At 44.0% G+C, this 14,028-nt stretch overlaps 1 protein-coding gene across 8 annotated transcripts in view; it reads right to left on the bottom strand.

Moving 5' to 3' along the window:
• The window catches only part of LOC111850515 (glutamate receptor 1-like), a 70,682-nt gene that overhangs the window by 41,988 nt on the left and 14,666 nt on the right, over window positions 1–14,028 (bottom strand). For all 8 annotated transcript variants that reach the window (XR_011985166.1, XR_002839822.2, XR_002839819.2 and 5 more), the window contains 5 exons: window positions 13,533–13,772; window positions 6,896–7,080; window positions 4,767–4,820; window positions 667–825; window positions 28–195 (listed from right to left, as the gene is read on the bottom strand). Coding sequence is in view for 5 of the 8 variants with exons in the window: in XM_023824514.2 (XP_023680282.1) it covers window positions 28–195; window positions 667–825; window positions 4,767–4,820; window positions 6,896–7,080; window positions 13,533–13,772 (806 nt within the window). In the remaining 3 variants the exon portion in view is untranslated. The remainder of the gene's footprint in view (window positions 1–27; window positions 196–666; window positions 826–4,766; window positions 4,821–6,895; window positions 7,081–13,532; window positions 13,773–14,028) is intronic.

Here is a 14,028-nt window from a genome sequence, read left to right as displayed (position 1 = left end):
GCTGACCCGATTTTTCGACAGCACTACCTGCTGCAGGGCTCTCTGGATGTCGATCCCTTGCCCCCACGGTGCCGGAGGGTTGGCCAGGCAGTCGCCCGCGTTGCCCCTTCGGGAGATATCGATACGCTGCCTGCGGAGGTTCTGAAAGGCCGCCGCCATAACGCTGACTCCGTCGTAGGTGAGGGCGCCAGTGTACTGAGGGGAAAGTCGAGTTATTGTACTGTCATTTCGCACGCAAAACGCAACGGCAATTCATCAGAGCTTCGACAGCTAGAACACAGCTGAACAATAGGACAAAAAACAATGGACAAAAAACACTGGGGGGATACTTATATAAAATAATACTCAATACTCCACAGTACACGACAGTGATGCAGTGGAAACAGTGCAAGTAGCCAGCAGTTCAGGGCAGTGCATGTAGACAGTAGACTGTGCAAGTAACCAAAACAAAATCACTGGAAAAGGGAGAAACTGTCGCAGGTCTCACTGTAATTTCAAATCAACCCAGAATCCAGCTGAAAGCAAACAATGTGCTGCAAGTTACTAAATCTTTAGCTGTTCTTAGGGGCTCAAGTGCAGTATTTACAGTAGCTAAATTAAGCGATTGTTTTCGTTGTTTTTACTTTAAGTTAAAATGCCAGGAGCTGAGTACGGCTCTGGTTTTACCTTCAGCCTCTTCTTCGGGGCTTTGATATCTTTGCTGTCGAACTCCAGCCACTCCTGTATCGTCCGGCTGACGTCCGGGTCCGAGTAGTTCATCAGCTGGAATCCCGTCACGTTGGCGCCGCTCTTCTTGAACTCCGTCAGGTCGATGTCGAGGAACCCCTGCGAGATAAGGCCGGAGTTCACGCCAGTCACCTCAACATGAAAACACATTTTCAACCCCTGTAAATTAATAAAATAAAATAAAAAAAACACTTGATTCATTTTAGCTCTGACCATTTTGGTCGACAAGAAATAATCCCACCCAAGAAGTAGCAGATAGCATCTTAGACTGAAACACACCTTAAGATTATATAAGGACTATGTGCTCTGAGTTTCTCTGCGGGTGAATTCCATTAGCAATAAACTGTAACTAACTAACTCAATCAACATAAATCAACATAATGGAAACTCTTATTGTACTGGGTTTAAATTGGCTCAGCCCTTAAACAATCATATGTTCTCCCTGTGTTTTTGTGGCTAGTTGTGAGCCATATGATGAATTAGTGACCTTAAATAGCCCCCCCCCCCATGTAAAGTATCCTGCTATTCGCTGGGGCCTGTTCTCGACTGACCCCAGGCCATGTGCCGGAACAGACAAATAACCCAAACAAATAACCCTGAGGCAGACACATGTCAGCCATGGTTTTTCTGTACATCTGCAACTCACGTGCCAACATCTCACATCACATTTCAGTTTAGTCACCAGTCAAGTACCAATCCGTCTATTTTTGGTGCAATGTAATTAGAATTTATTATACTCAGTCAGCCGGAGTCTGAGAAACGAGAAAGGATTTTCTTTACGTCTTTCCGTTTATCTCAGTTCCTCAGAGTTTTACAGCTGCATTCGGATGTTAAAGGAAATGTATTCTTTTTGCAAAGAGACTGGAATTAAAAGTCAGCACTTGCTGTAAATCTAATCAATTTATTTTAGTGCAAAAAAATAAAGAAAATGGTTTAAATGTGAGTAGCATCTTTGTAAATCTCCCCCTCGGTGAGGCAGTGAGGATCCCTTCCCAGGAATCGGGAGGTGGACAGAAGCGGCCCCATTCTGACCCCCCCATCCCCCCTTAATGGAGACAGAGCTGCTCAGGAAGGCCGCTTCTCTGTGCCAAGCTCATGCTGCTCAGCCAGATTCCCGGGAACGGAACCCCGTCCACATTCCCAGGCAGAACAGCCAGCAAGTCCCAACAGAGACGGATAAAGACACATTATAACTACATAAATGGGGCAAAAGGTCAATTATAGGGGACTGAACTGCATATCTATACACATACATACAGAAGATGCATACTATGTAGGTTACTATGCACTTTAACTACACAGATAATATTATTTCCTACCAGTTCTGGCAAACTGGTGTTCACTGTTGTTACTTCTCAGGTTTTTATTAAGGTAACGTACTTAAGAGCATTAGCACAGATAATATAAAAGTATGCATAAAGAACACAGGTATTCCTCTGTCTCCTGCAAGTAAAGACCAAGCAGAGTGACATATGGGTCAATAGTCATTTCAGAGGATTCTCCTGGTATGGCTGCTCCTTTCACACACTGGGTGCAAACCATTCCACTGTAACTGGTCTAATTCAGACTGTACAGTTAAGTTGAACTTCAAGTCCCTTACTGCGTACTGTTACAATGTACCTGTGTAACTGCCATTACTGTGTATTGTTAAATTGTAATTGAAAAATTCCCTTTACTGCATACTGTTACACTGTAACTGCATAACTCCCCTTGCTGCATACTGTTACAGTGTAAATGCCCTTACTGGGTACTCTTACAGTGTAACTATGTAACCCCCCTTACTGCATACTGTTACAGTGTAACTATGTAACTCCCCTTACTGCATACTGTTACACTGTAACTATGTAACCCCCCTTACTGCATACTGTTACAGTGTAACGATGTAACACCACTTACTGCATACTGTTACACTGTAACTATGTAACCCCCCTTACTGCATACTGTTACAGTGTAACGATGTAACACCACTTACTGCATACTGTTACACTGTAACTATGTAACTCCCCTTACTTCATACTGTTACACTGTACTGGCTTCCTCTCACTCCTTTTGATACCATGCTTACACTGGCACAACACTCCTGTATTTGGATGAAAAAAGGACAGGAGATGCCTGAATGTAGGAGTAAATAAGCGTTTGATCCAGGAGTCCGTTTAACACGCAGCTGTTTCGCTGCCGTGGTGTTTACAGCATTGGCCGCCCCTGCACTTCACTGCGCTGCCTGTGAGCTGCACCCACCCCCCCCCCCCCTTTCAGGGGAAGCAAGGAGGCAGCAGCCACGTTTGAAGTTTAATTCTGCCCCCCCCGATAACCTTCTCAGGCGACGGTCTTCCCTGCCGCTTCATCGCTCCCTTTTCCTGGACGTAGCCATATAAGCAGGGTCCCGATTAGCAGCCGCTAACCTGGGTGCTTTCCTTAGCCGCAGTCAGCTGAGGACGTTACTATAGAAACGAACCTTTACAAAACGCCGTGGGCAGAACATGCTGTATACAGACAGGCTGGGAGGATACGGCAGCGCGCTACACATCGAGCTGCGCGTCACAAAGGGCCGGGCAGGACCCGCGGGGCCGATCACCCACAAAGGTCGTTTCCTTTCACGCACATAAGCAAAACCAACACGGAACTGGCCGGTCAGCAGCACATTTAATGTTACGCCATGGGAAACAACAGGAATAATCTTAAACCCATATTACACGCTGGTCCCTCTCTGGAAATTGCGAGCACTGTTTAGTTGTAATCAAAATGAGAGACGCCCCCCCCCCCCCCGACAGTCCCCTCCCACGTCTTATATTCCTGCTACGGCAGCATTTCTCCTTTATTCTTATTGAAATGAACAGGAGTCCCAGAATCACAGGGTATGATGGGAAATAACAAATAATGAACAAAGCTAGCCCCCCCTCCCCCGCCCCACACTTCGCCTCCCCCGCCCCACACTTCGCCTCCCCCAGCCGCTAATTACCCACCACAAGGGGCAGTAAAGGTGGGTCAGGATGGACTGGGGCATCACTGCCGGTTACAAAGCCCAGTGAGTCTAGGCCCAGTCTTTGCTGCCTGATGCACGCGGAACAACATGCTGTCTTTCTGTTTTTGCCGATAAAACTGCTCTGCGTTAAATATTTAACCCCACCTTTGCACATTAGGCCCGTACAGCTAGGTTCCAGCTGCTGGTTATGATTTGCACAGATTGAACCGTGAATTGATCTCTGAACTCGAATGTTAAATCGACATGTTTTGCATTCAGCATGGTGATGTCACCTGGGTCACAATATCACACAGGCACGATCGACAGACCCTGATTATACCTGCTAGTGCCGATGTTCTCTGTCTACCGCGAAACACACCTACAGTACTGTCTGTACGTGTTCTCCAGGCTGACCTCCACATTGCTTTAGGCCGCGGTTTCGGCCGAATATAATCATAAAGTCCACAGAGACTTAGTTTCGACAGCAGAGTAGGTCAGCCAGCCACTCAGTGTTCATCATCTCTCTAATATTCCCCACTGAACGGCCTTAGGAAGCAAAACGTTAGGTATTTTTATTTTGAGTTGATTTAAGTATTTTATGCTAATAGAGGTGGATAGTTCAGGTCCTGAAAGTATAAATCCCAACCAAGGTTTTGTTCCAACCAACCATTTGAGTATAAAGAGTCACAGTAACGGGGTACTCAGCTGGGTGGTTGGAACAAAACCATGGTCTGGATCTTTGCTTTCTGGACCTGAACTATCCACCTCTGCTATCTAATTACATATATGTGGCCACTCCTGATTATCGCTATGAGGCTTAACATTTCCATATATGTGTTCTATCCAGTTCCAGTGTTAGATAGTTGACTCGTATAGGAAACGTTACAGATGTTTCTGAGTGTCCAATTTCCTTTCCACAGATGAGCCAGTTGAAACGTGTATCGGTTCCTTTTGTTCCCACACCCCAGGCTTCTGAGAGAGACGGCCTTGCCCCAAGTCGACCAATGGGAAAGCGACAGCACCCATCACAGTCTCACTGTACAGTGGCACTGGAAACCCACCGCTTCTGGCTACTCACCAGGTTGGCCAGTATGTAATGGTAGCTTTTCAGGTTCCTCCCTTGAGCTGCAATCTGGAATGAAATTAAACAAAAAACTGTTTTTAAAATTAATTTCTTTCAAATTCTGCCCCAATTTTAACTTTACCATAAATTAATAGAAGGTCAGTTGGACAGTTCTTGATATTTCATCCATCTTCTTTAACCGCTTCTCTAGTACAAGGTTGCAGCATTAATCTAGGGCAAATAAACCTTCCGGTACGTCCAACAGTTCTTGTGCCGCACATGAACCACTCCCACTAAGCGGTTTTCTATACCTGTATCTTCCCTGTAGTCCATATCTGCCTCATTTTCTTGGAGATCCCTCACGTGCCTGAGGTCAGCGGCACGTTTGGCCGCAGAACGGGAAAGCGGGGTGGACCTCTGCACCCAAGGGGCAGTGATTCGGTGGTTTCACGACTACGCACGTGTACCGCGCAACGATCAAAAACAAACGTGCAATCGCGAATACCCAACTACCCCCCCCGTGCGTCGGGACTGTAATTACGGTAATTGTGTCAGACAGTGATTCTGTCGCGTTCCGTCTTTCGTCTTCCCTTCTGTTGTAGCTTACAGGGTTTCAATAGAGATAATTACACATTATCCTTCATGGATGATGCTTTTAACACCTTTAAATAATCAATCATTTTGGATGGTTCGGCGACAGAAAGGTCATTTTTGATTACATCTGATCAGAAATTTAATTAATATCTCACGCCCACGGCCCAGCGTAGGAAGTAAAACTCATTATAACGACAGACTAAAATCCAGAGTCCTGTACACCTATTCAAGCAACTGTCAGATTAAAGGGTACAGCCCAGGTACGGTTTTGTTCCCCATGGTACAAACAACGTTAATGTACCACCAATGGTACAAAACGTACATTTATCTACGGCTAGGATATAATTGGCAGACCCTTGAGGGTACAGTGTAACAGGCACAAATTTGGTACTATTTTCCTGACAGGGTAGGTCATAGGTGATCTTCCTTTGAAATGGTAAAATGGCAATTTCACTTAAAACTCATTTTTCCCCACAGACGAAGTACAGAAACCAAAAAAATAAAAATAAAAAGTTTCCTGAGCACTGAACCACAAAAAAAACTGACATTAGAGCACTTAGTAACCTGCCACTAAAAGGGAGTCGGGAATGACACACCCCTCGGGGCCAGAGATGAGGAGGCTGCACGCCACCAAGGAGAAGATTCATTATTAAAGGGGAAACCGGTGAATGGTGCTTCCTGGAGACACTCCGGCGGCGGCTGAGTCAAAAGCTAGAGGCGGTAACGGCGAGCGTAAAGATTCTCCTCCACGAGGTATTGAGCTTAAGAAACGACACCTTACTGTATGTATCAGTACATAATAAATTTCCTACAGAGTGTCTGAGATCATCGCTATTTCATTCAGCGTGCAGAGGCATCCGGCAGCAATGACAGCATGCATCAGGGACGCACAAATAAAAACATAAGGGAACTATCCTGGTTTTTATGCTGCATGAAGATCACAGCAGAGGAAAGGCAGTTTCTGGTTGGAGGCACGCAAGCATGTTGAATACGTGAGCGCTCTCTCTCCGCGCTGTCGCTTTTCCCGGACACACGCTGATACTTCCGAGCGATATTAATTGCGATACCCAAAGGGAACTCTATTAAACCTGGAGAGGTATAAGGGCGGAATCTCTTCCCTTGTCAGCGCCTCACCGCTAAAAGCTATAAGTGGTGTGGAAACTGTTCTGTTCCTGCTTTGCAATTATGGTCTTTGAAAGCGCGATGCAGAATAGATGCTTTTGAAGGACTTCATGGAAGTTTTATTTACAAAACATTTTTTAAAATGGGCCTAGGAAGGATATGTTCATCAACATGTTTGGGTGTTTTCTATTCCTGATCCACCTATCCATCCATTCATGCAGTAATTCATACTGGGAGGTCAACCTTATCAGCCAATGACATGCTTTGAGTCAGTGATTGACAGATCAGGGGGCACTCTTGGGGCCAATCAGCTTTCAGATGGGGTCAGTGACCCTGTGGCCCCGCCTCCGTACAGAGCCCTGGCTCACATGCCTCTATTAAAGTACATATATTAAATGAGAGAGTGAGAAAGGGAGAGAGACATTCACCAGGTTGAGGATGGAGGAAAGCCTCTCCAGCTCACAGTCCATAATGATCTGCCCCTCCTTCTTCTTGTCCAGGTCTTGGAGGACCTTCAGAAAGGCCGCCTCCGTCATAGTCAGCAGGTTTATGGAGGTAACCATCCAGTTCTTCTCTGCAGCTGTGTCCAGAACCTTCTGCAAAGCTGTCATGCCTGAAGTAGGGACAATAGCAGATAAAAAACAGCGGCCAGTCACAAATGCATTACCAGCAGGCTGGGGAGAATGAAGACAGTATGAAACGGGACAGAGTTTCTTATTAATATATATTTCAAACAATAGCCTTGATTTATTGTGAGAAATACGTTTATGATGCAAGAAAATGCTATAGAAGACAATTTTACTTTCTAAATGTATGTAACAGTTTTTGAAGTCTGAAGTGTTCTGGGGAATTCAGAAAAGTATTAGCTTCATCTTCAAAAACAAAAGGCATCAAAAGAACCAGAATGTAACAGGAGAGTCTCCATCCAGCAGTATAAAGAGAATATAGCAGAATCCAAAAAGCCGCAGTTCCCTCAATGAGCCGTTTTATTCAAGCTCAGATCACTGTATTAGCAGCCAGTTGCAGGCAAACGCCGATGCCGTTTTTAAACAGGGCAGGGTTTGCTGTTTCTGGGGCCTCACGCAAAAAGTAACTTTGGGGTCCCTGCTGCCCCCCCTGTAGAGTCAGTTTGTGGTCAACAGGGCCCTAACCTCGGAACACTGGCATACTTTATAAAGACCGCCATCCCTGCATCCTCTCAAGGAGCAGGTCTGCCTTTCATCATATGCCAAACAGCTCGTCATTTCATGTTTTGGTGTTTTGGTTGATATCGGCCCGGCCCCCAGCTTAACAGCAGCAGAGTTTTTACACCAGTAGAACAGTCACTATTGTTCAGTTCAGTTGAGTTCAATTCAATTCAATTCAATTCAATTCGCATAGTGCATTTTCACAACATTACATTGTCTCAAAGCACTTTACACTATCCCTACCCAAAGCCCCCAGTGAGCAAGTCAGAAGCGACAGTGGCAAGGAAACTCTCCTGCAAAAAAGAAACTTTGGGAGTAACCAGACCCAAAGGGGGAGCCCATCCTCCAGGGGGCAGCAGAGGAAGTCAAAGTCAAGTGAGCAAGATGGCAAAGTCCCGATTCACACTGTCCAAAATTTAAGAGTCGAATCTCGATGTAGAGGTCAGGCGGGTGCTGGTGCTGCTTCTGAGGGCAGGATGAAGAGTGGTACAGCAGCCAGGCAGGCAGGAGGGAGGTCACTGGTAGTATTGTGAAGCCCCCAGGGGACCCAGTCAAGCCAGTCAAAGATTCACTCAGGGGTCAGAGAACCACAGAGTTCCCAAGGGGAAACCAGGTATTATTTTTAATTTACTGCCCACTTACACCTAGCTGAGCATTGTCACCCTGAGACCCGGCTTTTTCCCTTCGATAGTCACAGCCGTCCCCCGCCACACTTAGCCGCAGCCAAGACAAGATGATGTAAGTCTGACTCATCCATAATTATCAGCGAAACAAATACAGGTTGTACCTTCTATATAGATCAGATAGTCCTGATCCTGCTCCATTTATGTGTCTGGTCTAACAGTTAAGAGAGGCGCCTTTTTAAAAATTACTATACGTGTAAGATTTTGGGAAAAGCACTGATTTCATAGAGTAGGGCAAAGTCACATGACACTATTTTACTAATATTGCTCTTTTGTTTTTGTTCTCACGCCAGACAGAGCAAAGCAAACACTCTAGCCTTGAGTCTCGATCTGTCGACACAAATCCAGGTTTGTTTTCCTCCTTCACTCTCTCCATTGTTTGTGTCTAATTTTACACCCCTCACACTCCCAATTCCGTCCTTGTCCTTCAGCTCTGCTTGGCTTTTTTTTTCCACCTTACATCCATGTTTTTGCAAATTGTCACAAAATCTCTGCATTTGAATGAGGGTGAAAAAAAGCTGTTTCGTGCCCAATTTGCTTGTCACTTTTCATTTTCATAACACTGATATGCTTCATAATTAAGTATCCATCTATCAAATTCCTAGAGTTTAAAGTATGCATTACAGTCAATGAATGCTACTTCTGTCATACACATCAATCACAGAGTATCTAAAGGAAACATTAATTTCAGAGCATTAAGTACAAACTAGAAAAGGTCTGTATGCTTTCAAAAATCATCCATTTTTAAATATCAGCCTCATTCTCCTGCCATCTACCTTCTAACAAATTATATTGTGATTTACTGCAAGTATAGACATTTTAAAAAGGATTATTAAAAAAAAACTCTTGGAGTCATGGAAAATCACTGCTGTCTATTATCACATTTCTATGTTTTATAGTTTAAGTAAAAGACTGCCAGATGGAAAATGAACTGAAGGCTGACTTAAGGACAAAATTCTGATTTATTTATAATATTACATAATAATAATATTCTATTCTTTCTCATTTCCTTTCTCAATTAAATAATTCACATATGTATCTTCCGAGTGCTATTACATCAATCCCTGAGGTCACGATGCCAATTCAATTTGTTTACAGTCACTTAATCATCATCTTGTAGAAGAATAAATGATGCATCCAGCATAAAAAGTATATAAACGTTAAGTACAAAAAAAAACCCGTTACAGTGATAACGTTTACATTATTTTTCACAGGTGTTATCTGTAAATCAGTCCGCTAACCACCTCAACGGAAATTCGACTTTCATGCCCGTCTAGGTTTAGCTTAGCGACATTATTGATCTTTGTTTTTGAAGCTGAATCTCGAAAATGAGCTGCAAGCCGCAGCAAGCAGCTTGAGGCCGCTGATTACACACCAGTGCCGTGGCATGCTGGGAAATCGGTGGGTGCCGGCAAACAGGTTCAAAGGCTCTATTAGGGCACGACGGGCACCGCAGCCGCAGGGACAACCGGGCTGGGGAGGATCTGCATGGTCAAACGGTCTGCCAGCACCCAGCTCCGCAAGCATCGCTCAGATTCTAGAATGTTTTTAGTGGGGCTCACGCAGAGCCCTCCTGCAAAATAATTTAGATAAAGCCACTTGAAGATTTGCCCCATACTTTCATATACATTTTGTACAAATATTATTGGTGGGATGGGGGTACCCTTATCCATCCATCAATCCATCCATAAGGCTCCCTTGTGCTGCTTATAAACAGTAATAACTCATTAATAAAAGGAAAACTGTTATAACTTGTTCATGACTGTCTATTCATGATTCACAAAGTGTTATAACATAATTAATAATCCGATTATAAACTACTGATAAACCCTTTATAAGGGTAGTCTTATCGTAAAGTGGTACCAATCCTACAATTGGCCCTGGTCAGCGCTTCAGTGGAATGTGCCGGGGAAATGGGGGTGTGTACATTTTCTGTTACATGTTCTGGCGTTGGTACCCCATCCTAACATATATAAACATTCTTTGCTCTGTGACTAATGTTACCCAGTCAGCACTCTCCATTCATCATCACGTTAAATTAGGCCATTTCAATAATTTACCAGCTAAAATGACCTATTTGAAATTCTTGTGGAAGCTGTTGGGGTGCAATAGTTTCAGGCAGGCAAAAATAAATATGAACCGACCGCCGGAAAAGTCTAACCGTAGAAGTCTCTGGAGCAGAACAAAAGCCACTATCCATTTGCGTGACATGCCACACAAGCCTTCGAACGGTGTGAAAAACGCCGGAACGTGCGAGACCGGCTTTATTCCTCTTGACGTGGTGCTCGCCAGCTCCGGGGGACCACAGCAATTCTCCACCCAGCGTGAGCAGAACCGCAGGAATATTTCAATTTGCCTGAATCTAAGTGCCCTGGACAATAGATTGAAAAAGAAAGTCTGTCTCTTTACAGAGATTTATCTGCATTTGTGTTTGAGATGACATGAGATGAGCTTTATGGTGGTAATAAGATCCTGTGAGACGTGTATAGTACAAGGACAGTGCTGTGAATCCTCATCAGTCATGACCATGTAATATAAGAACGCATTAAAATGCTTATGGAGACCGCAGAGAGATGATTTCTTGCCTTGTCGCTGAGCCCCGTGAGATCATTACTGTATGGGGACGGCAGCGGGATGCGTCTCTGCTCCTGCATTATAGATCAGGTGCATTGAATGCGAATCGATGACCTTCAGGCCACAGTGTGAGTGCGGAGCGGATCGGTGGGCGCGAAGGAATCGATAAAACACGGAGTCCATTAGGAGATCCAGTTGTCTCAATTTGGGGAACGTGGGAAAGAGAGGTATGACCAGCCAACCAAGTTTATGAACAATAAGCCAGAATAAAGAAGAAATTCAGAAACATGCATGATAAGACTTAGACAATGAAGAAATGACTTAAGCCATTGGGGTAACAGTTTACTTGAAGGGGCACAAATATTGCAGTAGTATACTCTTAATTAATGCATTAATTAACCAGAAACTAAGTGTTAGTTAAGTACTGATCTCATGTTCGTTCATCATTAATAAATCATGACGGTTCATGTATTTCATGCAGTTACTATATTTCCTCATGATTTGTACTTGAGTAGTAACTGAGTAACTAAGTTACTTGAGCCCCCAGAAGTAAAGTGTTACCGCAATCGACTTTATTCTTTGTTTCCCTTAGGATGCAATTCTCTTCCATATGTAACAAGATTCAGTACATACTGAAATACCACTGAACGGCAACCGAACACACTAGCTCTGGGCTATAAGCCTCTAATTAATACAAATCCAGTCAGTGGCCACCTAGCTTTACCTAGCTAGTACTCTTGCCTACCAAACCACTCAAGGGAAGACAAGATGTGTATTAAGAAAAGCTTTCAGCAAGCCACTGTCGAACTGAGCTGTGATTTTTGCACTTGCAGCCTTCCTGTTAGCTTTCAGGGGGCTGGCCATTCTTCCCTGGCCCTATTAACAAGGTTGTCACCCACTGAACTGCCACTGATTGGATGTTTTCTGTTTATTGCACCGTCCTCTGTAAAGTCTAGGCACTGTGGCGTGTGAAAACTGCAGGATGGTGGCTGTTGGTGAGATTCCGGAACTACTGTGTCTGACACCAACAATCACACATTCTGATTGCTTAAAATCATACGTCTCATCCACTCCACGACTTACTCTTTGTCTAACTCTTTTATCTTTGATTTCATAATTGTACTATGTGTGTAACTGTATGTGTAACTGTACGTTGTATGGTGCTATGTTGCTACTAGAAACTGAATTTCCCGGAGGAAGCTTCCTGAGGGATTAATAAAGTTCTTTCTTTCTCTCTCTCTATCTATCTATCTATCTATCTATCTATCTATCTATCTATCTACTTCTGTACATTGTCTTTGTGCTGGATGTATTCACTGTCAGCCACATGCTTCACTGCATGGAGTGGCTGCTGGCTGTTTGTGTTCGCAAGCAGCTGTATCTAATAATCTGGCCACAGACTCTAAACCGCAAGCTAATTCAAGTCCATTTCACATAGAGTTCCTAAGTTTCAAGAACAATAAGAACGAGTAAACAAATAAGTAATAAATATGCGGAATGGCACTGCAGTATTAACTGCCAAATGGACCACAGTATAGAAGAAAAAATATGAAATAAGAACATAAGCAAAAGTCATCAGCTGTTGATTATTCCGTGTTACAGAAAGTCCTGTTCTTCCATTATCTGATATAGCTTTTCAGTAATGATTATAGCCTGATGAAAGATATAATTGAAAGTAGAATATCAGTAAGAGTAAAGTTTGGCTCATCTCTCCTAGACCAAATAGCTCACTATCATATAAGAGGACCGGTCCTGCATTTCACCGAGGTCTCTGGCAACTGCACACTTCAGAAAGCCATTTGTCATTAAATCCAGAGACCGTGCATTCACTTAATTTCTCATACCTGCGAAGACTGTTGTTCTCGACTGAGCATTAATTAATCACACAAGGCAGCCACTGGAAAAGCAGAGTACAATGGGCAACGTCACAGACACACGGCGTCGGACAGAAGCTCTACGCCATTACGGCCACCTGGCCGTCTTCAGAATTTTACTGATGCATTTAATTTGTTTTTTTTTTCCCCTGATCTGCACAACATTTCACAGAAAATGTGACAAAAAAAACCCAGGATGTGTGAATACTCCCCTGGCACTGCATTTTCCTGTAGGAAATATGTACACTATGGTAAGATAAGTAAGAATTCAGCGAAAGGAGGCTCAGAACGTTCTGTATTCTACAAGTGTTTAATCATAATATGTGTTATATTTTATATATGGTTACATTACTTGTTGTGCTGCCCGTGATCGGAAGGTTGCTGGTTCAAATCCCTTGATTGGCAGAGTGATGTCACCACTGGGACATTGAGCAAGTCCCTTAACCCCAATCTCTCCAGTGACTGCCTCACCCTACTCTCTCAATTGTACGTTGCTTCCGATAATAGTGTCCACTAAACAGAGGTGGACATTTCAGGTCCAGAAAGTAAAAATCCAGACCAGGATTTTGTTTCATCCAACCAGCTGAGCATCCAGAGTCACAGTCATATAGTACTCAAGTGGTTGGTTGAAACAAAATCCTGGTCTGGATTTTTACTTTCTGGACCAGAAATGTCCACCTCTGCCACTAAATAAACAGGAATGCGCGGCTTTTTGAAGAAACGCTAGCTGGGACGGTTCACACTGACCGGAGTGCGAGCTGTACATGTAGACGAACTTGCTCCACTTGTAGTGCTCGATGATGGCCACCAGGGCGTCCTGCAGCTCGGGCCGTAGCTGGATCACAAACTGGTTCGAGGCCTCGATGGGGAAGCTGGGCGTGATGAAGCAGACGTGCAGCGCCCCGCAGAATGACATCAGCATGTTCACGGTCCGCCTGTCATACAGGCCGATGATGGCGTACACTCCTTTGGAAAACTGCGAACAAACTTAAGACAAAAAAAAATCGTGGTAAACAATATGATAATAAATGCGGTAATAATAATAATAATAATAATAATAATAATAATGTAGCGAAAAAATAGGAAACTGTGTCAGTATCACTGTCCATCACCACTTTTCATGAAAAATAAGTGCTTCTCAATCCGGTCCTCGAGGACCCACAGCCGGTCCACGTTTTTGCTCCCTCCCAGCTCCCTGCCAGACGGAAGCAAAAACGTGACTTGCCTGGATTGAGAAATGCTG

This window comes from Paramormyrops kingsleyae, chromosome 24, assembly GCF_048594095.1.
Source record: "Paramormyrops kingsleyae isolate MSU_618 chromosome 24, PKINGS_0.4, whole genome shotgun sequence".
In the NCBI taxonomy this organism is placed as follows: Eukaryota; Metazoa; Chordata; class Actinopteri; order Osteoglossiformes; family Mormyridae; genus Paramormyrops; species Paramormyrops kingsleyae.
The sequence above is the reverse complement of the archived record's forward strand: the minus strand, read 5'-3'. Positions and strand labels throughout refer to the sequence as shown.